Raw genomic sequence first — 23118 nt, 5'->3', positions numbered from 1 at the left:
CCTTTCTACACTGAACAAAAATATATACGCAAGATGCAACAATTTCAAAGATTTTACTGAGTTACAGTTCATATAAGGAAATCAGTCAATTGAAATAAATAAATTAGGCACTGATCTATGGATTTCACATGACTGGGAATACAGATATGCATCTGTTGGTCACAGATGCCTTAAAAAAAAGGTAGGGCGTGGATGAGAAAACCAGTCAGTATCTGGTGTGACCACTATTTTCCTCGTGCAGCGCGACACATCTCCTTCGTAGTTGATCAAGCTGTTGATTGTGGCCTGTGGAATGTGATCGCACTCCTCTTCAATGGCCGTGCAAAGTTGCTGGATATTGGTGGGAACTGGAACACGCTGAAACATGAAGTGATGGCGGTGGATGAATGGCACGACAATGGGCCTCAGTATCTTGTCACGGTATCTCTGTGCATTCAAATTGCCATCGATAAATTGCAATTGTGTTCGTTGTCAGTAGCTTATGCCTGCCCATACAATAACCCCACTGCCGCCATAGGGCATTCTGTTCAGTGTTGACATCAGCTAACCGCTCTCCCACACAACTCCATTCATTCTGTCTGCCATCTGCCCGGTACAATTGAAACCGTGATTCATCTGTGAAGAGCTCACTTCCCCAGCGTGCCAGTGGCCATCGAAGGTGAGCATTTGCCCACTGATGTCAGTTACGATCCCGAACTGTAGTCAGGTCAAGACCCTAGTGAGGACAACGATGAGCTTCCCTGAGACTGTTTCTGACAGTTTGGGCAGAAATTCTTTGGTTGTGCAAACCCAGAGTTTCATCAACTGTCCGGGTGGTTGGTCTCAAAAAAATACACTTTTTCTGCATATGGAACATTTCTGGGATCTTTTATTTCAGCTCATGAAACATGGGACGAACACTTTACATGTTGCGTTTATATTTTTGTTCAGTATAATATGGTCGATACAACATAGAATCACTGCTCAGGGAACCTAGAACACAGTAAGGATAAATTAAGCTGAAGTCTAACCGCAAAAGCTTTTGTTTTTCCATCATAGAGCATAGTGACTCTGTCAGAAGCAGGATGTTATAGGATGTAATAAGCATTCATAACCATGTTATAAGCAATCATAACTACTAATTAACATAGACTAAACAGACAGCATGCAGAATTTACATGTGGTTGTGTTGTACATGTTCCAAGGCGGGTGTCTGGGTCTCCTTGAGTGTTCTGCCCTATTTTCCATCCATGGTCAATCGATCAGGTACAGCAAATCCACAGCCTCTCTGGAATATTGTCTCCAGGTGAAACTCGATACACCGACCCACACTTTCAGCTTTCACACTTACATACGGAAACCACCCCCAGCAATCACAGTCATTCTCTGTGGTCAAACTAACGAAGACTGAAAAATTACACTTAAATATCATTAAATGTACACAGACAACACTGACATTCATGTAGCTTCAGTTAGGTGAGATTAGAAGAGGCCAATGAGACTAACACCCTTGCTTTTCTTAAGATAACCCTAGCACTTGTCTTTGCTGATAGCTACTTTATTGAGGAAAGACTGTAAGCTACTTGTACTATGACTGTGATACAGTGGGGCAAAACAGTATTTAGTCAGCCACCAATTGTGTAAAGGTTTTCTTCCAGGGGTGAAGGAGAGGACCAAAATGCAGCGCGGCTAGTGTTAAACATGTTTAATACAAAACAAGTGAACACTACAAACAACTTACAAAATAACAAACGTGAAAACCGATACAGACCTATCTGGTGCAGAACACAAACACAGAGACAGGTAACAAACACCCACAAACTCCCAACACAAAACAAGCCTCCTATATATGAGTCTCAATCAGAGACAACGACTACCATCTGCCTCTGATTGAGAACCCACACTAGGCTGACATAGAAACAGACAAACTAGACACACAACATAGAATTCCCACCCAGCTCACGTCCTGACCAACTAAACACATACAAAACAAGAGAAAACAGGTCAGGAACGTGACAGAACCCCCCCCTCAAGGTGCGAACTCCGGGCACACCCCTAAAAACTCAAGGGGAGGGTCTGGGTGGGCATCTGTCCGCGGTGGCGGCTCCGGCGGTGGACGAGGACACCACTCCACCATTGTCTTTGTCCCCCTCCTTAGCGTCCTTTGAGTGGCGACCCTCGCCCCCGACCATGGTCCAGGAACCTTCACTAAGGCCCCTCCTACATAGAGGAGACAGCTCAGGACAGAGAGGTAGCTCAGGACAGAGAGGTAGCTCAGGACAGAGAGGTAGCTCCGGACAGAGAGGTAGCTCCGGACAGAGAGGTAGCTCCGGACAGAGAGGTAGCTCCGGACAGAGAGGTAGCTCCGGACAGAGAGGTAGCTCCGGACAGAGGGACAACTCTGTACTAATGGCAGCTCCGGACTGGGTGGCAGCTCCGGACTGGGTGGCAGCTCCGGACTGGGTGGCAGCTCCGGACTGGGTGGCAGCTCCGGACTGGGTGGCAGCTCCGGACTGGGTGGCAGCTCCGGACTGGGTGGCAGCTCCGGACTGGGTGGCAGCTCCGGACTGTAGGGCAGCTCCTGACTGTAGGGCAGCTCCTGACTGTAGGGCAGCTCCTGACTGTAGGGCAGCTCCTGACTGTAGGGCAGCTCATGACTGTAGGGCAGCTCATGACTGTAGGGCAGCTCATGACTGTAGGGCAGCTCATGACTGAAGGGCAGCTCATGACTGTAGGGCAGCTCATGACTGTAGGGCAGCTCATGACTGTAGGGCAGCTCATGACTGTAGGGCAGCTCATGACTGTAGGGCAGCTCATGACTGTAGGGCAGCTCATGACTGAAGGGCAGCTCATGACTGACGGGCAGCTCATGACTGTAGGGCAGCTCCTGACTGTAGGGCAGCTCCTGACTGTAGGGCAGCTCCTGACTGTAGGGCAGCTCCTGACTGGCTGGCGGCTCTGGCAGCTCCTGACTGGCTGGCGGCTCTGGCAGCTCCTGACTGGCTGGCGGCTCTGGCAGCTCCTGACTGGCTGGCGGCTCTGGCAGCTCCTGACTGGCTGGCGGCTCTGGCAGCTCCTGACTGGCTGGCGGCTCTGGCAGCTCCTGACTGGCTGGCGGCTCTGGCGGCTCCTGACTGGCTGGCGGCTCTGGCGGCTCCTGACTGGCTGGCGGCTCTGGCGGCTCCTGACTGACGGACGGCTCTAGCGGCTCCTGACTGACGGACGGCTCTAATGGCTCGGGACAGACGGGCGGCTCTAATGGCTCGTGGCAGACAGATGGCTCAGAAGGCGCTGGGCAGACGGATGGCTCAGAAGGCGCTGGGCAGACGGATGGCTCAGAAGGCGCTGGGCAGACGGATGGCTCAGAAGGCGCTGGGCAGACGGATGGCTCAGAAGGCGCTGGGCAGACGGATGGCTCAGAAGGCGCTGGGCAGACGGATGGCTCAGAAGGCGCTGGGCAGACGGGCGGCTCAGAAGGCGCTGGGCAGACGGATGGCTCAGACGGCGCTGGGCAGACGGATGGCTCAGACGGCGCTGGGCAGACAGATGGCTCAGACGGCGCTGGGCAGACAGATGGCTCAGACGGCGCTGGGCAGACAGATGGCTCAGACGGCGCTGGGCAGACAGATGGCTCAGACGGCGCTGGGCAGACAGATGGCTCAGACGGCGCTGGGCAGACAGATGGCTCAGACGGCGCTGGGCAGACAGATGGCTCAGACGGAGCTGGGCAGACAGGCAGTGCAGAAGGCGTTGGGCAGACGGACAGTTCAGACGCCGCTGGGCAGACGGGCAGTTCAGGCGCCGCTGGGCAGACGGCAGACTCTGGCCGGCTGAGACGCACTATAGGCCTGATGCGTGGTGCCGGAACAGGAGGTACCGGGCTGAGGGCACGCACCTCAGGGCGAGTGCGGGGAGAAGGAACAGTGTGTACAGGGCTCTGGAGACGCACAGGAGGCTTGGTGCGTGGTGCCGGAACTGGAGGCACTGGGCTGGGGCGGGAAGGTGGCGCCGGATATACCAGACCGTGAAGGAGGACACGTGCTCTTGAGCACCGAGCCTCCCCAACCTTACCAGGTTGAATGGTCCCCGTAGCCCTGCCAGTGCGGCGAGGTGGAATAGCCCGCACTGGGCTATGCAGGCGAACCGGGGACACCACCTGTAAGGCTGGTGCCATGTACGCCGGCCCGAGGAGACGTACTGGAGGCCAGATATGTTGGACCGGCTTCATGACACCCGGCTCGATGCCCAACCTAGCCCTACCAGTGCGGCAAGGTGGAATAGCCCGCACTGGGCTAAGCACGCGTACTGGGGACACCGTGCGCTCCACCGCATAACACGGTGTCTGACCAGTACGACGCCCTCTCACTCCACGGTAAGCCCGGGGAGTTGGCTCAGGTATCCAACCCGGCTTCGCCACACTCCCCTTTAGCCCCCCCCCAAGAAATTTTGGGGTGAGCCTCTCGGGCTTCCAGCCTCTCTTATGTGCTGCCTCCTCAATCCACCGCTCCTGGGCTGTGGCTGCCTCCTTCACCTCCCGAGAGCGGCGATTCTCTCCAACCCTTCCCCAGGGTCCTTTTCCGTCCATGATCTCCCAAGACCATTCCTCCTGTGTCCAGTAGTCCTGTGTACTGGGCCGCTGCTGCTCCCCGTTGCTACGCTGCTTGGTCCTGGTTTGGTGGGTGTTTCTGTAAAGGTTTTCTTCCAGGGGTGAAGGAGAGGACCAAAATGCAGCGCGGCTAGTGTTAAACATGTTTAATACAAAACAAGTGAACACTACAAACAACTTACAAAATAACAAACGTGAAAACCGATACAGACCTATCTGGTGCAGAACACAAACACAGAGACAGGTAACAAACACCCACAAACTCCCAACACAAAACAAGCCTCCTATATATGAGTCTCAATCAGAGACAACGACTACCATCTGCCTCTGATTGAGAACCCACACTAGGCTGACATAGAAACAGACAAACTAGACACACAACATAGAATTCCCACCCAGCTCACGTCCTGACCAACTAAACACATACAAAACAAGAGAAAACAGGTCAGGAACGTGACAAATTGTGCAAGTTCTCCCACTTAAAAAGATGAGAGGCCTGTAATTTTCATCATAGGTACACTTCAACTATGACAGACAAAATGAGAAAAAAAATTCCAGAAAATCACTTTGTAGGATTTTTAATGAATTTATTTGCAAATTATGGTGGAAAATAAGTATTTGGTCAATAACAAAAGTTTATCTCAATACTTTGTTATATACCCTTTGTTGACAATGACAGAGGTCAAACGTTTTCTGTAAGTCTTCACAAGGTTTTCACACACTGTTGCTGGTATTTTGGCCCATTCCTCCATGCAGATCTCCTCTAGAGCAGTGATGTTTTGGGGCTGTTGCTGGGCAACACGGACTTTCAACTCCCTCCAAAGATTTTCTATGGGGTTGAGATCTGGAGACTGGCTAGGCCACTCCAGGACCTTGAAATGCTTCTTACGAAGCCACTCCTTCGTTGCCCGGGCAGTGTGTTTGGGATCATTGTCATGCTGAAAGACCCAGCCACGTTTCATCTTCAATGCCCTTGCTGATGGAAGGAGGTTTTCACTCAAAATCTCACGATACACAGCCCCATTCATTCTTTCCTTTACACGGATCAGTCGTCCTGGTCCCTTTGCAGAAAAACAGCCCCAAAGCATGATGTTTCCACCCCCATGCTTCACAGTAGGTATGGTGTTCTTTGGATGCAACTCAGCATTCTTTGTCCTCCAAACACGACGAGTTGAGTTTTTACCAAAAAGTTATATTTTGGTTTCATCTGACCATATGACATTCTCCCAATCTTCTTCTGGATCATCCAAATTGTCACGATCGTCTTGCTGAGAGACGGCAGCTCCGGACTGAGGGACGGCAGCTCCGGACTGAGGGACGGCAGCTCCGGACTGAGAGACGGCAGCTCATGGCTGGCTGACGGATCTGGCTGCTCATGGCTGGCTGACAGATCTGGCTGCTCATGGCTGGCTGACGAATCTGGCTGCTCATGGCTGGCTGACGAATCTGGCTGCTCATGGCTGGCTGACGGATCTGGCTGCTCATGGCTGGCTGACGGATCTGGCTGCTCATGGCTGGCTGGCGGATCTGGCTGCTCATGGCTGGCTGGCGGATCTGGCTGCTCATGGCTGACTGGCGGATCTGGCAGATCCTGGCTGACTGGCTGCTCTGGCTGCTCATGGCTGACTGGCTGCTCTGGCGGATCCTGGCTGACTGGCTGCTCTGGCGGATCCTGGCGGCTCTGGCAGATCCTGGCTGACTGGCGTCTCTGGCGGATCCTGGCTGACTGGCGGCTCTGGCGGATCCTGGCTGACTGGCGGCTCTGGCGGATCCTGGCTGACTGGCGGCTCTGGCGGATCCTGGCTGACTGGCGGCTCTGGCGGATCCTGGCTGACTGGCGGCTCTGGCGGATCCTGGCTGACTGGCGGCTCTGGCGGATCCTGGCTGACTGGCGGCTCTGGCGGATCCTGGCTGACTGGCGGCTCTGGAGGATCCTGGCTGGTTGGCGGCTCTGGAGGATCCTGGCTGGTTGGCGGCTCTGGAGGATCCTGGCTGGTTGGCGGCTCTGGCGGATCCTGACTGACGGGTGGCTCAGATGGCGCTGAGCAGACGGGCGGCTCTGGCGGATCCTGGCTGACTGGCGGCTCTGGCGGATCCTGGCTGACTGGCGGCTCTGGCGGATCCTGGCTGACTGGCGGCTCTGGCGGATCCTGGCTGACTGGCGGCTCTGGAGGATCCTGGCTGGTTGGCGGCTCTGGAGGATCCTGGCTGGTTGGCGGCTCTGGAGGATCCTGGCTGGTTGGCGGCTCTGGCGGATCCTGACTGACGGGTGGCTCAGATGGCGCTGAGCAGACGGGCGGCTCAGATGGCGCTGGGCAGACGGATGGCTCAGATGGCGCTGGGTAGACGGATGGCTCAGATGGCGCTGGGCAGACGGATGGCTCAGATGGCGCTGGGCAGACGGATGGCTCAGATGGCGCTGGGCAGACGGATGGCTCAGATGGCGCTGGGCAGACGGATGGCTCAGATGGCGCTGGGCAGACGGATGGCTCAGATGGCGCTGGGCAGACGGATGGCTCAGATGGCGCTGGGCAGACGGATGGCTCAGATGGCGCTGGGCAGACGGATGGCTCAGATGGCGCTGGGCAGACGAATGGCTCAGATGGCGCTGGGCAGACGGATGGCTCAGATGGCGCTGGGCAGACGGATGGCTCAGATGGCGCTGGGCAGACGGCAGACTCTGGCCGGCTGAGGCGCACTGTAGGCCTGGTGCGTGGTACCGGAACTGGAGGTACCGGGCTAATGACACGCACCTTCAGGCTAGTGCGGGGAGAAGGAACAGGGCATACTGGACCCTGGATACGCACATTAGGCCTAGTGCGTGGTGCCGGCACTGGTGGTACCGGGCTGGGGACACGCATCTCAGGGCTAGTGCGGGGAGCAGCAACAGGACGCACAGGACTCTGGGGACACACAGGAGGCTTGGTGCGTGGTGTAGGCACTGGTGATAATGGGCTGGAACACGCACCACAGGGCTAGTGCGTGGAGGAGGAACAGGGCTCTGGAGACGCACAGGAAGCCTGGTGCGTGGTGTAGGCACTGGTGGTACTGGGTTGGGGCGGGGAGGTGGCGCCGGAAATACCGGACCGTGCAGGCGTACTGGCTCCCTTGAGCACTGAGCCTGCCCAACCTTACCTGGTTGTATGCTCCCCGTCGCCTGACCAGTGCGGGGAGGTGGAATAACCCGCACCGGGCTATGTAGGTGAACCGGGGACACCATGCATAAGGCTGGTGCCATGTAATTGAGGATTGAGGAGACGCACTGGTGGCCAGATGCGTTGGGCCGGCTTCATGACATCCGGCTCAATCCTCAATCTAGCCCTGCCAGTGCGGGGAGGTGGAATAACCCGCACCGGGCTATGAACACGTACAGGAGACACCATGCGCTCTACTGCGTAACACAGTGTCTGCCCGTACTCTCGCTCTCCACGGTAAGTACAGGGAGTATGCGCAGGTCTCCTACCTGACTTCGCCACACTCCCTTTCAGCCCCCCCCCCCAAGAAATTTTTTGGGCTGACTCACAGGCTTCCTACCACATCGTCGCGCTGCCTCCATTCGCCGGTATCCCTCCTCGCACTGCGCCAGAGAATCCCAGGCGGGCTCCGGCATTCGCCATGGGTCGATCGCCCACCTGTCGATCTCCTCCCACGTAGTGTAGCCCAGATCCTGCTCCCATTGCCATAACTCCTGTGTAGGTGGGTCCTGTTGCTGTTTCACACGCTGCTTGGTCCTTTGATTCTGGTGGGTAATTCTGTCACGATCGTCTTGCTGAGAGAGAGTGGACCAAGGCGCAGCGTGTGCAAAATACATTCTCTTTTATTTTTAGACAAAGGAAAAAAACGCAACGAACACTTTAACAAACTGAAACAAAACACGATCGTGAAGCTATAGACGTACAACATAGACAATTACCCACATTAACCTAGTGCCTATGGCTGTCTTAAATATGGCTCCCAATCAGAGACAATTAATGACATCTGTCTCTGATTGAGAACCATTCAGGCAACCATAGACACAGCTAGACACCTACACTAAACACAAACCCATCTACTCTACTTAACCCCCTAAACCATACAACCACCCTAGACAATACAAAAACACATACATTCCCCATGTCACACCCTGACCTAACTAAAATAATAAAGAAAACAAAGAATACTAAGGCCAGGGCGTGACACAAATGCTCTCTAGCAAACTTCAGACGGGCCTGGACATGTACTGGCTTAAGCAGGGGGACACGTCTGGCACTGCAGGATTTGAGTCCCTGGCGGCGTAGTGTGTTACTGATGGTAGGCTTTGTTACTTTGGTCCCAGCTCTCTGCAGGTCATTCACTACCCCCGTGTGGTTCTGGGATTTTTGCTCACCGTTCTTGTGATCATTTTGACCCCACGGGGTGAGCTCTTGCGTGGAGCCCCAGATCGAGGGAGATTATCAGTGGTCTTGTATGTCTTCCATTTCCTAATAATTGCTCCCACAGTTGATTTCTTCAAACCAAGCTGCTTACCTATTGCAGATTCAGTCTTCCCAGCCTGGTGCAGGTCTACAATTTTGTTTCTGGTGTCCTTTGACAGCTCTTTGGTCTTGGCCATAGTGGAGTTTGGAGTGTGACTGTTTGAGGTTGTGGACAGGTGTCTTTTATACTGATAACAAGTTCAAACAGGTGCCATTAATACAGGTAACGAGTGGAGGACAGAGGAGCCTCTTAAAGAAGAAGTTACAGGTCTGTGAGAGCCAGAAATCTTGCTTGTTTGTAGGTGACCAAATACTTATTTTCCACCATAATTTGCAAATAAATTCATTAAAAACCCTACAATGTGATTTTCTGGATTTTTTTTTCTCATTTTGTCTGTCATAGTTGAAGTGTACCTATGATGAAAATTACAGGCCTCTCTCATCTTTTTAAGTGGGAGAACTTGCACAATTGGTGGCTGACTAAATACTTTTTTGCCCCACTGTATGTGGCTGTCTCCCCTAGCTATCTTAAGATGAATGCACTAACTGTAAGTTGCTCTGGATAAGAGCGATTGCTAAGTGACAAAAATGTAAATGTTGATGACACATTTTCATTCAAAAATATTCATTGATTTCATTCTCAAGATCACAGATTGAAAAGATTAGTAAGTAGATACACACACAGATATGTGACATCAGGGTTGGGTAGGTTACTTTCTAAGTGTAATCCGTTACAGTTACTAGTTACCTGGCCAAAACTTTAGTCAGAAACGTAACTTTTGTATTACCCAAACTCAGTAATGTAATCTGATTACATTGTGTTACTTTTAGATTACTTTCCCCTTAAGAGGCATTAGAAGAAGACAAAAATGTGTGTTACCAATTGATAGACATCTATTGCAGGAAAAATCTATGTTAAAGTTTACATAGCTGGCCATGTATGGATGTTAAATTTTACTTTATGGGTTTGTTATGTAGGCTTCTTCTAACCCATCGCTTTCTACTACATATGATTCAATTATATCTTTACATTAAAAACCAAAGTCTATCACAATTCCAGTCATTCCAATAAATATTATACCTCTTAATATTCAAGAATAGGACTTGGAAATATGGAAGTATAGATTAGCTAAATTGTTTTACCTGAGCATAGCCCCAAAACTTTGGACTTATTAGCCAGCCCCACTCTGTTGTTTATGATTTTATTGTCATGGAGGACTGATTTGGCTCATTAATTCGAGTTGAAAAATAAATGCTGCACTCATGGAATGGTATGCTTTGAGCACCACTGAAAAGTGCTATTTACATGTGAAAAATGAATGCCATATGCTGCATTTGCAATAGGCCTATTGTTGACCTTTTTTGTTGGTGACACTTTAATATCTTGAAAATATGCAGCTGTTTAAAGGGCAAATCCACAGATGAAACAATAACAAAACTGCCGCCCAGCCTCTGTTTTGGTAAAAGCTGAGGGATGGGCCTGGAGAAATGTAACCACTCTCAGATGAATAAACAGAGCTATGGATGCAAGGACTGACCATCAATGATATCAAAATTATTGTTTTAACCATGTTATGATGCTATACAGTGTTTCTTTACATTTACAATGTTTACAAACATTGGAGAAAAACAAGCTTATATTTTGGGTTCTTGTGGAGTGTGACAGTTGAACTAAGCTCATGTGTCACGACTTCCGCCGAAGTCGGTCCCTCTCCTTCGGGCGATGTTCGGCGGTCGACGTCACCGACGTTCTAGCCATCACTGATCCATTTTTCATTTTCCATTGGTTTGGTCTTGTCTTCCTTCACACCTGGTTCCAATCCCATCAATTACATGTTGTGTATTTAACCCTCTGTTTCCCCTCATGTCCTTGTCGGAGATTGTTTGATTGTATGCGATTGTGCTAGTAATGTGTTGGTGTGCGACGGGTTTTGTACCCACTTTTGTTGTTTTATATGTTTTGGTTTTTGGAGTTTGGTCAGCACTTATTAAACGACTCCGTTTATACCAAGTTCGTTCTCCTGGGCCTGACTTCCTTAGCACCAACACGAACCCATTACATCATGAGGCATTTATAAATTATATTCTTCAAGAATCAATGGATATATATAATATATACAGTACCAGTCAAAAGTTTGGACACACCTACTCATTCAAGGGTTTTTCTTTATTTTACTATTTTCTACATTGTAGAATAATAGTGAAGACATCAAAACTATGAAATAACACAAATGGAATCATGTAGTAGCCAAATCAAAATATATTTAATATTTGAGATTCTTCAAAGTAGCCACCCTTTGCCTTGATGACAACTTTGAACACTCAACCAGATTCATGAGGAAGTCACTGGGAATGCATTTCAATTAACAGGTGTGCCTTGTATAAAGTTAATTTGGGGAATTTCTTTCCTTCTTTAATGTGTTTGAGCCAATCAATTGTGTTGTGACAAGGTAGGAGTGGTATACAGAAGATAGCCCTATTTGGTAAAAGACCAAGTCCATATTATGGCAAGAACAGCTTAAATAACGAAAGAGAAAAAACAGTCCATCATTACTTTAAGTTATGAAGGCCAGTCAATCTGGAAAATTTCAAGAACTTTGAAAGTTTCTTCAAGTGCAGTTGCAAAAACCATCAAGCGCTATGAAGAAACTGGCTCTCATGCGGACTGCCACAGGAAAGGAAGACCCAGAGTTCTCTGCTGCAGAGGAGAAGTTCATTAGAGTTACCAGCCTCAGAAATTGCAGCTCAAATAAATGCTTCACAGAGTTCAAGTAACAGACACATCTCAACATCAACTGTTCAGAGGAGACTGCGTGAATCAGGCCTTCATGGTTGAATTGCTGAAAAGAAACCACTACTAAAGGACACCAATAAGAAGAAGAGACTTGCTCTGGGCCAAGATACACGAGCAATGGATCGGTGGAAATCTGTCCTTTGGTCTGATGAGTCCAAATTTGAGATTTTTGGTTCCAACCGCCATGTCTTTGTGAGATGCAGAGTAGGTAAACAGATGATCTCCGCATGTGTGCTTCCCACCGTGAAGCATAGAGGAGGAGGTGTGGGGGTGCTTTGCTGGTGACACTGTCTGTGATTTATTTAAAATTCAAGGCAGACTTAACCAGCATGGCTATCACAGAATTCTGCAGCTATAAACCATCCCATCTGGTTAGCGCTTAGTGGGACTATCTTTCGTTTTTCAACAGGACAATGACCCAAAACACACATCCAGGCTGTGTAAGAGCTATTTGACCAAGAAGGAGAGTGACGAAGTGCTGCATCAGATGACCTGGCCCACACAACCACCCAACCTCAACCCAATTGAGATGGTTTGGGATGAGTTGGACCGCAGAATGAAAGAAAAGTGGCCAACAAGTGCTCAGCATATGTGGGAACTCCTTCAAGACTGTTGGAAAAGCATTCCTCATGAAGATGGAGAATGCCAAGAGTGTGCAAAGTTGTCATCAAGGCAACGGGTGGTTACTTTGAAGATTTGAAAATATTAAATATAATTTGATTTGTTTAACACTTTTTTGGCCCTTGAATGAGTAGGTGTGTCCTACTCATTTAAAACTTTTTACTGGTACTGTATATAATTTATAAGTCCAAAAATGGAAGTAGCAACTACAGATTTTCCCTTTAAGTCTATCAAAAGTGAGCAAGTTTGAGCATGTGTCCATTAGGCCTATGGATTTTTTTTCACAGGCTGTCCACTGGTTTAAAAAACAATGATTGATAGGCAGCTTAAACTTCTGGAATTCAACCATTATTGGGTTCAAATACACATTTAGATTTGTGAACAGCCATCCACAACAATCACAATCCATAAGGCGCAAATAGCTAAATTAAAAAGCAGCAGTGTGATTCACATCAATGCGCTATGTAGATATCAATAATAAGTGATATCAGTATCACCGTAAACTACACCACTGCTGACATCCTTATCTTCTAGAGTTTATTCAAGTTGGATAATCTTTGGACGCCGACAGCAGTCAAACCACTGGAAGACATCACTTGGACTGTAGCCTACAAAAGCCTATTCCTGCTCTTTTCCCGCGATCCATAAAACACATTTGGTGTGTCATCATAGTGGTCTCTGATTTATGGTCAGACTCGCTCACATTGAACAAATTTAAATTTGCGCCTATTTTCAATGATGTATGAATGTCATTGAGAAAAGAGAGAAGTGTCAAATACTTTTTTGGCAAACATTATTTCTGAATTTAAAAGTAATCTTCGAAGTAATCATCTAGTTTTTCAAAAGTATCTGTAATCTGGTTACAATATTTTTGCTGGTAATGTAACGTATTACTGTTACAGCTTTTTGTAATCCCTTACATGTAAGAGACTGCATGTAATCTGTTACTCCCCAACATTTACTTGGTTGTTTATGGTTTTCAATGAACTTGAACATCACGGGGTCATTATTCATCACCTTGTCCTATAATCAAGTGTACTGAAAAAATATTCGACACCAGTTGTTTAACTTCCATTCCGATTTTATGTTTGGTTAACATCCTGTTTTTGATGGATTTCTTTGATTTAGTTTCCATATCTAAATGTATCTTAAAACCGTTCAAAATGACGAGGGAGAGGGGACTTGCGCACAAACACTCAGCTGGTGACCAAGGAGACCAGTGGGACGTTGACTGGTCACCTGTGCGTGGGAGATGATGCTTCTCCCATCAAAGTTATAGCCTATATAATTATGTCGGATGAGATAGTCAGTAGAGTTCAATTCTGTACTGTGACGTGGCAATATAACAAGACTTTCTCGGGCAGACCACAAAACCAACACAGAGCGCATATACCCTCACCAAAGCGCATTAGAATCTCATAGCTCGAGATGAGCGCTTCGTATCTTCAACAACTTTGCATACTTCAATTGGTCTGGTGCCTTGGATGTTGGAAGGCGACAGGTGAGAGATTATTTATGTCATTTAAATGAACTTCAACATTTCTGTATAATTTAGGCTATCTAAATCTTAAAATCTGAAATCGATGTTTATGTTGTTTTTGAATTAGCTATTTATATTGTTGATATTGTTGGCTATTACATGTATTTTTATTGTATGTTATAGATTGATAAAATAAACAAATGTATACTTTTGAAACTTACTCTTTTTCTTTCTGTAGAGGCTAGTCCATACAAAGAGTGTGAACATGGAATTGCTTTCAGAAGGGTATGGGACTTTGTTTTTTTTGCATGCCTATACCTGAAAAGTGAAAATAAAAGGCAATTGTGTAATTCAAACAAATATTGTGAAATTAGTTTTTAAATAAATTATGAATTACTTATGAATGGATTATTAGATTGACAACAAGGATACATTTCCTTACCTGATACCAGAAGCAAAGTGTTAAAATGTAGTATGAAGGTATTCTAGGCCCAAATCATTCAATATATGCCTTGAATGTGTATCACTCGCTGTATCTCAGTCTTTCACTGTTTAAACATCTCAGTCCTCTTCTGCGTTCATCAGAGGAGAGTTTGCACCACTGGAGAAATCTCATCCGTGTCTGATAAGGGGTCAGCAGGTGATTCCAACCAAATTAAAGGGTGCCTCTTGTTACTTGTGGTGGCTGGGCTAGGTTATACGTGGAGAGGGGGTTGGGGACACACAAGTGAGTCACTCTAACTTAAATCAGACTGGTGGGGGACAGGATGAGGGGAATAAGAATATATAGGACTTCCCCCCACTCCTATCAACTAGACACACCGATGACAGAGATACGATCATTACTTTGCAATGGGTACAGTATACAGTAGACAATGGATGACATGTACAACAGCTTTTATGTTTGCTTGGGTTTAGTGCCTTTAGATGTGTTATAGACTTGTGTTTTATCATTGACCATTGATTTGTCTGCTGCAGGGTCCTGGGATCCAGACTGATGTTGGTGATATGATGGGGAGAGATCAGAATGAGGTAAAGCTTAGCTACTGTATGACTCAATCTTATCACAGATTATATATGATAGCAGCTCTGACGCCAGTGTAATTATTCTCTCCCTGTCCCTCTCCCCGTCACAGGAGCAAGTTCAGAATGTTTTCAAAAGAGTAAGTTCCTCAACAATATCACACCCTATTACTAAATACTTGTTCATAACTTATTCCTCAAAATACTGAGGTTAACTTGCAGTTGCAATATTCATTGTCTTTGGAACAGTGTTGACTTTGTATATGCTCTTTTCGTCAGTTCCTGTTTCACTATTCAAAGGCCAACTCGGTAGACTCTGTACAGCATGCGGTAAGTAGAGAAAGACTCCTTGATGCACAAACTGTATTTCCATATTGCTTCAGAATGTCAGTGAATTATGTCTGAGAGCAAATTAGAACTATGTACACACCCTCAAACAACCATGTACAATGTTTCAGGCATATAAGCAAAAGTGTCATTGGATTTCCTGGACAGCACAGTATGGGATTTTGTCTTTAGATGATAACATGCTGTATTTGTTATAACATGTTTTATTGATCTGATTATTTAGTAATTACATGCGATTGGAATCTAACAGGCATTCCCCTCTCTAGTCCCATTCAGTGCACCCGCTGATGCGCCTGTCACCCAAACTGTCTCAGAGGAGAAAGAAGCAGCTCATGCTTTTGGTAAGGACCCTGTGCTGTTTCAACCTTGATGATTAGCAGAATATCAATATTGAAGCAGGAGACAAGGACACTTCTGACCTGCAAGACCGACTAACCTTAACCAAACCCTTAACCCTGACCTTTACGCAATTTTAACCAATTCTGAAATGAAATATCGGTTTGCAGGTCAGCAGTGTCCATGTAGCCTTTTCTGATTGAAGCTCAAGAGTTTGTGAAAGCTTCTCCAGTGCCTTTCTCTTAGAGGTTGAGGACCACAGTCTTTCTGTGGCCAGTCCGCAGGGCTCAATCAAGGTACAATATGTACTTTAGACATATACTACCCCTGAATAGAATCTACATAAAAGTTAGAACAAAGTAGACAATTCAAGAAATGCCATGCCTATGACCGAGGTTCTCTCTATTCCCTGCTACACAGAAGCACTCTGATGTGTGATGTAAAAATCTGACTTTGGAATAACTGGACAGAAGACATCAGCACACTGCAACCCCCCTGAACATTGAGCACAAAATGGCAGACTGAGGGACAGACAGAAGCAGCATCCTCAGTGTTCTCTGGCAATGGACTTGATATTTATGAGAAATAAATTGCAGATTGTGAAGTGTCTTCCTGATTTCAGTTGGTAAATGTAAATATTTTGTGATATAAGATGAGGATTCTGTACTTTGCCATTTTGTAGACAATTGCACATACACAAATTCAGACCGCTAACAGTGAACACAGTCAAAGGAGTCCTTTGTGATGGTTACACAGATCAGGGTGAACACTTTATAAAAAGCGTCAACTGATTATGGCATGGGTGAATGGTTACTTACATTTAATTTAAACAATTACAAATGTATTCATTTCTATTGTCATTTATTATGAAACATATGTTAAATTAAAAAAAGGACAATCTTCAACCAAATGTTATGTAAAAACACAAGTTCCGATCTGATTTAGGAGAATGATCTCGTAACATAAGAGATCTTTCAACCGGGGAGGGATAGTACTCTGATGGAGCCTCTCTGCTGACTGAGGTAACATAGAGAGCGTGAGAGGTGTGCAGTTCACCACAGGAGAGAGCCATCCTCACACACAGTGATGGTTGAGCGTTAAGAGTAATGTTATTTGGTGTTAGGCGGCTAGTCCTCTTCGGAGTCACTGTCTTTCCGTGTGGGGAGAGTGGATCGGATCGACGACATCAGCTTGTCTTCAATCTGCTTCTTGGGGTTTTCTTCCAGGTCTGTCTTGACAGCGCCAGATTCTGATAACCTCCACTCCAGCTCTGAGGATGATAGGATAAAGCAGATTTAAATATCTAGTAGAGAAAGTAAGAAATTGTCATTCAAAACTGACAATGCACAAATCTGAGGGTGAGAAGTATACACACTGGACAGCATAAACTACCATATCATGTCGCTAATAGTATCCTATAAAAGTCTAGCTGAGGCGATTGTCTCTTACCCTCAACTTTGAGGTTCATGCCCCCGAAGACCAGAGGCCCGATGTACTGTGCCTTCATCTCTCCCTCATGGTAGACAAAGATGGTGGGTAGGTTGTGGTCGGGGTAGTTGGGGATGCATGTGGTGGAGATGGACTTCAGGAACTTGGTCTGGGGGAATTTCCTGGCCATCTCTGACAGATGCTGGTTTATCAGGGTGCACAGAGGAATTCTGGGAGGATGAGAGAATGGAACAGAGAGATTTGATTACAATGGGTCAATTAGTTAAATCTATGTATTTGGCAGATAGACCTATTCAGTGCAATTTAAAAAGGACCACTGTTAATCAGGCTTATATGAACAACAAAAAAGGAAAACCTTGTTTCATGATTTTCAAATAAGGTCTTGGCCAATAAAGTTATCAGATCTAAAAAAAAAAATCTAACAGAACTCACCCCTGTTTGTAGAGATGCAGCACAACCCAGATGCCCTCTCCAGCTTTGTTCACCTCCTTGATGTAGTCCTGCCCAGAGATCTCCACTACTTCTCCAAAGCAATTCTTTATCTGGGTGGCTTTCCATTCTGCAAGCCTCTTTTGCCTGGTGAGAAGGAAATGGCGAGAGTTGAGGCAATGTAGGTTCATTCTGGTAATAACAAGGTCATAACATTGTCATTCTCTATTTGGGATGCAAAAGGCTATTTCACCATTAACATGATAGCCACAATGGAGCTTTACATTTTTCAGCATCTCTTTTAATGGCAGTAGGTTGTATTAAGGGACTGACATTAAGGTCTGAAAGGCACTTGCCCATCAAGTGAGTATTTTTAGTTCCCCAAAGACTTAAAATGTGCTGTTTACACACCGACATAGGGGAGGAATCAGAAATTCTTTGCACTTAGGTTGTTTTCAATAAAATAATTAACATGCCCAATGTGGCAAACACAGAGCCGGCTCAACTTGACCGATTGCTCAGCTATGGCCCCGGGCCATATGGCAGCCAATATCTGTTGTATGTATAATGTACCATCTTAGTAATGCTTTGAAACCTGTAAATCTCGATGGCAGCCTCATCCTCTTCACTGAAGTCATCCTCGTTCTCATCCAGCTGGTCCAGAGTCATACTCTCATAGGTTTTTACTGGTCACAAAACACCACAGGAAATACAAGTCAGAAAAAGTATAATTTAAGGTATTAAAACTACTAACAGAGGATGCTGTTGACCAAGGATCAGCCTTCCAAAACCATGTCCTGTTAGTTAAAAAATTAAGAATAACATAAAAACTATTTTTAGACCAGTTCAGGAGAAACCTAGTCCCACAGAGGTAGCTATATGATATTAATAGCCACCTCTTACCAACAGATTCTTGCTGAAGAAGAATCTGCTGCTCTAGAGCGTCCTCATCAACCTCATCTTGAGTTTTCTCCTTGGGAGGAAGGATCCCCTTCTTCCTCAGGATGTCATTCCACTCGGTATCTGCGTTAGGGTCCTGGGATTGAGAAATAACAGATCATTGGAGTTTTATTTAAGCACAAACAGTGTTGTTAGTTTGCCACATAGTTTTTAAACATCTATAGCTAGGCTCTTTGGAATTACCAAAGATACTTATAACTACCGGTAACCACCTTTTATCTGTGGTATTACAGCTAGCGAACATTAGCTAATGTTTAAATGCAGCTAACGTTAGCTATGTCCCAATCAAGGTGGCGTGCGAACATATACTCATACTGCTCAAAACGTCAGCTATGACCTTCATTACTACTTTTTCTATAGCTAGAAAAGGTGTTATAAGTTTACAAACCTGCATTTTTTAACTGTTCAAGACAAACGCTGAAATCACACCACTTATCTCCCCAGACACGGAAATAGAAGGACCTCACCCACATTTCTTCCGGAGTAAAACAAGATCTTTAAATGTAAAAAACGTAAATACTTGTCAGTTATCACAAATATAAACTTATTTCAGAGTAATTGAACAATAATGTATTTTTCTGAGGACGAATCATATTTAATCGGTGTTTATTATGCATTATTATCAGAAAACTGGCTAGCGCCAGAAAGTCAAGGGACAATAATAAAGGTTGCACCAACATCCGTTTTGCATCTCCAATATGTCCATATAAGGAGTGGGAAAGCTACTTTCCATATGTGGCAGCTGTGAGACAACAGCTGCACCTAAAAATCACGCTGTGCTGTCAGTCTCTGGGGTGACCAAGCTTATAGGGGTGGGGTTACACAGAGGTCCAACACATTTCTAAACAATGCTGGCCTGTTTTTGTGTTCTAATATGATAGCCTAATATAAGTATTCCCAAACTGGGGTAATGCCGTCGGGGGTACGCATAATAAAAATTGGATTCACATTTAAAAAAAAAATAAAAAATGTTTTTACATTTCTTCACATTTTCAAACAGTTCATTTATATTTTTCAACTGGGCTATATATTTGGGTGAGTTTTTTTCTCGCCTGAGTAGCCTCGTTTCACTGCCAAAAATTAAATTAAACCATTTAGTGTTCAGCGAAATAACAACAGAATGTCAAATACAGGTAGCCTAGTCAAATAATTAACGTCCAATCACATTAACCGTTACTCTCGCGGGAATTCCGATAACGGTCCGTATGTAGCCAAACGTAGCTGGTGCTCATTCCGTTTGCTCGAAAATGGATAGATGAAAAAGAAATGGGGGAAAAATGGATAGATGGTTAAAAAAGTTAGGCCCGCGTCCATAGAGACATATACCAGCAGTACTACACCTGCACCTGTCGACAACACAAGTTGTTCTGCTTCCACGAGCACATCCAATGCTAGCATCAGTAATTCTACATTTATTGTTAGCCCGGCTAACTTAGCATGGACACTGACAGTTGTGAATATGATGCAGCTGAAAAGCTACTGCCCCTTTACCCGGGAAAGCACCGAACAACAGACAGGGACGTGAGATGATGATGAGAACTACATTGATTTGGGGTTCACTTATATTGGAAGTAGTGCCTTTCCTCAGCCACGGTGTGTTATATGTGCAAAAGTACTATCTCACAACTTGATAAAACCTTCACTCTTGCGCAGACAAAGAGAAACGGAACATGCCAATTTGAAAATTAAGCCACAGGATGTTTTTGAGTGAGAATGAAGACTACTTTCGAGTAGTAAGACTTGTATAAAAGCAACAGCTAGCACCATTAATAATAAGAGGCTAGAAGCGTCTTATATGGTGAGCTACCGAGTGGCTAGGACAGGCAAGCCCCATACTATTGTGCGGAGGACTTAATTCTACGCCGATATGGCTGGAACAATGCTGGGGGAAAAGGCCCCAAAAAATACAGAAAATGCATCATCAAACAACACTATCTCATGACGCATCAGTGACATGGCAGGAGATGTTTTGAAACAATTATTGCTTCGCTTACAAGCCGGTGCATTCTATGCTTTACAGTTGGATGAGTCAACAGACATGGCGGGCCTGGCACAGCTCCTGGTACAAGTCCTTTACGTTTATGGGGGGTCAATTAAGGAAGACATCCTCTTCTGCAAACCACTGTAAACCAGGACAACAGGAGACAATATTTTTAAAGCACTGGACAGCTTTGTGACATCAAATGGACTTGGGTGCTCAAGATGTGTTGGTATCTGTACTGATGGTGCAAAAGCCATGACAGTGAGACATAGTGGAGAGGTAATGCGCGTGCAAGCAGTTGCTCCCGATGCCACTTCAGTACACTGCAGCATCCATCGAGAGGCTCTTGCTGCCAAAGGAATGCCTGACAGCTTGAAAGACATTTTGGACACTACAGTTAAAATGGTTAACTTTGTTAAAGCAAGGCACCTGAACTGATGATGATATGGGCAGCGACCATGTAACGCTTTTACAACATACAGAAGTGCGCTGGTTATCAAGGGGCAAGGTATTGACACGTTTTTTTAAATTGAGAGATGAGCTTAAAGTTTTCTTTACTGACCATAATTTTCACTTGTTTGACCGCTTGCATGATGACGAGTTTCTCACACGACTTGTCTATCTGGGTGATATTTTTTCTCTCCTGAATGATCTGAATCTAGGATTACAGGGACTCTCCGCAACTATATTCAATGTGCGGGACAAAATTGAGGCTATGATTAAGAAGTTGGAGCTCTTCTCTGTCTGCATTAACAAGGATAACACACAGGTCTTTCCATCATTGTATGATTTTTTGTGTGCAAATGAACTCAAGCTTATGGACAATGTCAAATGTGATATAGCGAAGCACCTGAGTGAGTTGGGTGCACAATTACACAGGTATGGATGACACAAAAAACTGGATTCGTTATCCCTTTCATGCCCAGCCTCCAGTCCACTTCCCGATATCTAAACAAGAGAGCCTCATCAAAATTGCAGCAAGCGGTTCTGTGAAAATTGAATTTACTCACAGTATCCTGCCTTGGCAAATCGCGCTTTTAAAACACTGATGCCCTTTTACAACCACGTACCTATGTGAGAGTGGATTTTCAAGCACACCCTTCTCATTAACCTGTGGTGAGTTTTTCACAATTTTCTATGAACAAATAAAGTTTTATATGTAAGATGGCTAAATAAAGAGCAAAATTATTGATTATTATATTATTATTTGTGCCCTGGTCCTATAAGAGCTCTTTGTCACTTCCCACAAGCTGGGTTGTGACAAAAACTCACACTCATTCTTATGTTTAATAAATGTATCGTATAGTGTGTGTGTGGCAGGCTTACAATGATGGCAAAAAACAACATTTGAGAGTGCGCTGACCCTGGTGCTAGAGGAAGTACACAGCTGGAGGTTGAATGTTTGAAGGGGTACGGGACTATAAAGAGTTTGGGAACCACTGTCCTAATACATTCAGTGCGGTAAAGTACTTAAGTAAAAATTCTTTAAAGTACTACTTATTTTTTTTGGGGGGGGTATCTCTACTTTACTATTTATATTTTTTGACTACTTTTTCTTCACTACATTCCTAAAGAAAATAATATACTTTTTACTCCATACATTTTCCCTGACACCCGTAATATATGGGTGTCACACCCTGATCTGGTTAATCTGTCCTTGTCATTGTCTCTACCTCCTCCAGGTGTCGCTTATTATCCCCGGTGTATATATCCCTGTGTTTCCTGTCTCTCTGTGCCAGTTCGTCTTGTTTGCCAAGACAACCAGCGGTTTTCCTTGTTCCTATTTTTTCCCAGTCTCTGTTTGTTTCTAGTCCTCCTGGTTTCAACCTTTGCCTGTCCTGACTCCGAACCCACCTGCCTGACCATTCTGCCTGCTCTGACTACCAGCCTATCCCCTTGTACTGTTTTTGGACTCGGATCTGGTTTCTGACCTCTGCCTGGTCTGACCTCGAGACTGCCTATCGTATGGTACTGTTTGGACTCTGACCTGGTTTATGATCTCGCCTGTCCCCCGACCTGCCTTTGCCTACTCCCTTTGTTATAATAAATATCGGAGCTCTACCATCTGCCTCCTGTGTCTGCATTTGGGTCTTGCCTTGTGCCCTGATGAAGGGTGGCCATCGGAAAGTATTCAGACCCCTTGACTTTTTCCATATTTTGTTAGTTTACAGCCTTATTCTAGAATGTATGAAATAGTTTCCCCCCCTCAATCTACACACAATACCCCCTTAATGACAAAGCAAAAACAGGTTTTTACAAATATTTGCTAATTGATCAAAAAAATAAAAATAATGAAATATTACATTTACATACAATTGAAGTCGGAAGTTTACATACACTTAGGTTGGTGTCATTAAAACTCGTTTTTCAATCACTCCACACATTTCTTGTTAAAACAAACTATAGTTTTGGCAAGTCGGTTAGGACATGTACTTTGTGCATGACACAAGTCATTTTTACAACAATTGTTTACAGACAGATTATTTCACTTTTAATTCACTGTATCACAATTCCAGTTGGTCAGAAGTTTACATACACTAAGTTGACTGTGCCTTTAAACAGCTTGGAAAATTCCAGAAAATGATGTCATGGCGTTTGAAGCTTCTGATAGACTAATTGACATCATTTTAGTCAATTGGAGGTGTACCTGTGGATGTA

General features: G+C 45.6%; 2 protein-coding genes across 2 annotated transcripts; one reads left to right on the top strand and one right to left on the bottom strand.

Annotated features, from left to right (window-relative positions):
* The first annotated feature begins 13700 nt into the window (after nt 1-13700).
* LOC139538856 (neuromedin-U-like) lies at nt 13701-16257 on the top strand. The gene is made up of 7 exons (XM_071341346.1): nt 13701-13955; nt 14173-14219; nt 14913-14966; nt 15071-15097; nt 15237-15287; nt 15572-15646; nt 16062-16257. The coding sequence occupies exons 1-7, from the start codon at nt 13883-13885 to the stop codon at nt 16077-16079; spliced, it is 345 nt and encodes a 114-aa protein (XP_071197447.1). The 5' UTR covers nt 13701-13882; the 3' UTR covers nt 16080-16257.
* Nucleotides 16258-16485: 228 nt separating this feature from the next.
* Nucleotides 16486-19022, bottom strand: LOC139538855 (phosducin-like protein 3). The gene is made up of 6 exons (XM_071341344.1): nt 18868-19022; nt 18423-18555; nt 18115-18205; nt 17523-17666; nt 17091-17299; nt 16486-16911 (listed from the first exon to the last, which is right to left on the bottom strand). The coding sequence occupies exons 1-6, from the start codon at nt 18871-18873 to the stop codon at nt 16769-16771; spliced, it is 726 nt and encodes a 241-aa protein (XP_071197445.1). The 5' UTR covers nt 18874-19022; the 3' UTR covers nt 16486-16768.
* Between the last annotated feature and the right edge of the window lie 4096 nt (nt 19023-23118).

The sequence above is a fragment of the Salvelinus alpinus genome, chromosome 14, assembly GCF_045679555.1.
Source record: "Salvelinus alpinus chromosome 14, SLU_Salpinus.1, whole genome shotgun sequence".
NCBI classification, from domain to species: Eukaryota; Metazoa; Chordata; class Actinopteri; order Salmoniformes; family Salmonidae; genus Salvelinus; species Salvelinus alpinus.
The sequence above is the reverse complement of the archived record's forward strand: the minus strand, read 5'-3'. Positions and strand labels throughout refer to the sequence as shown.

Excerpts from the sequence above, each read along its gene's own strand:
- LOC139538856 (XM_071341346.1), top strand. The coding sequence starts at position 13,883 with ATGAGCGCTTCGTATCTTCAACAACTTTGCATACTTCAATTGGTCTGG. Across the intron at positions 14,967-15,070 it reads TGGGGAGAGATCAGAATGAG|GAGCAAGTTCAGAATGTTTT; the intron begins GTAAAGCTTAGC and ends TCCCCGTCACAG. Across the intron at positions 15,098-15,236 it reads TTCAGAATGTTTTCAAAAGA|TTCCTGTTTCACTATTCAAA; the intron begins GTAAGTTCCTCA and ends TCTTTTCGTCAG.
- LOC139538855 (XM_071341344.1), bottom strand. Across the intron at positions 18,206-18,422 it reads TCTTCAGCAAGAATCTGTTG|TAAAAACCTATGAGAGTATG; the intron begins GTAAGAGGTGGC and ends TTTTGTGACCAG. Across the intron at positions 16,912-17,090 it reads CATGAACCTCAAAGTTGAGG|AGCTGGAGTGGAGGTTATCA; the intron begins GTAAGAGACAAT and ends TATCATCCTCAG.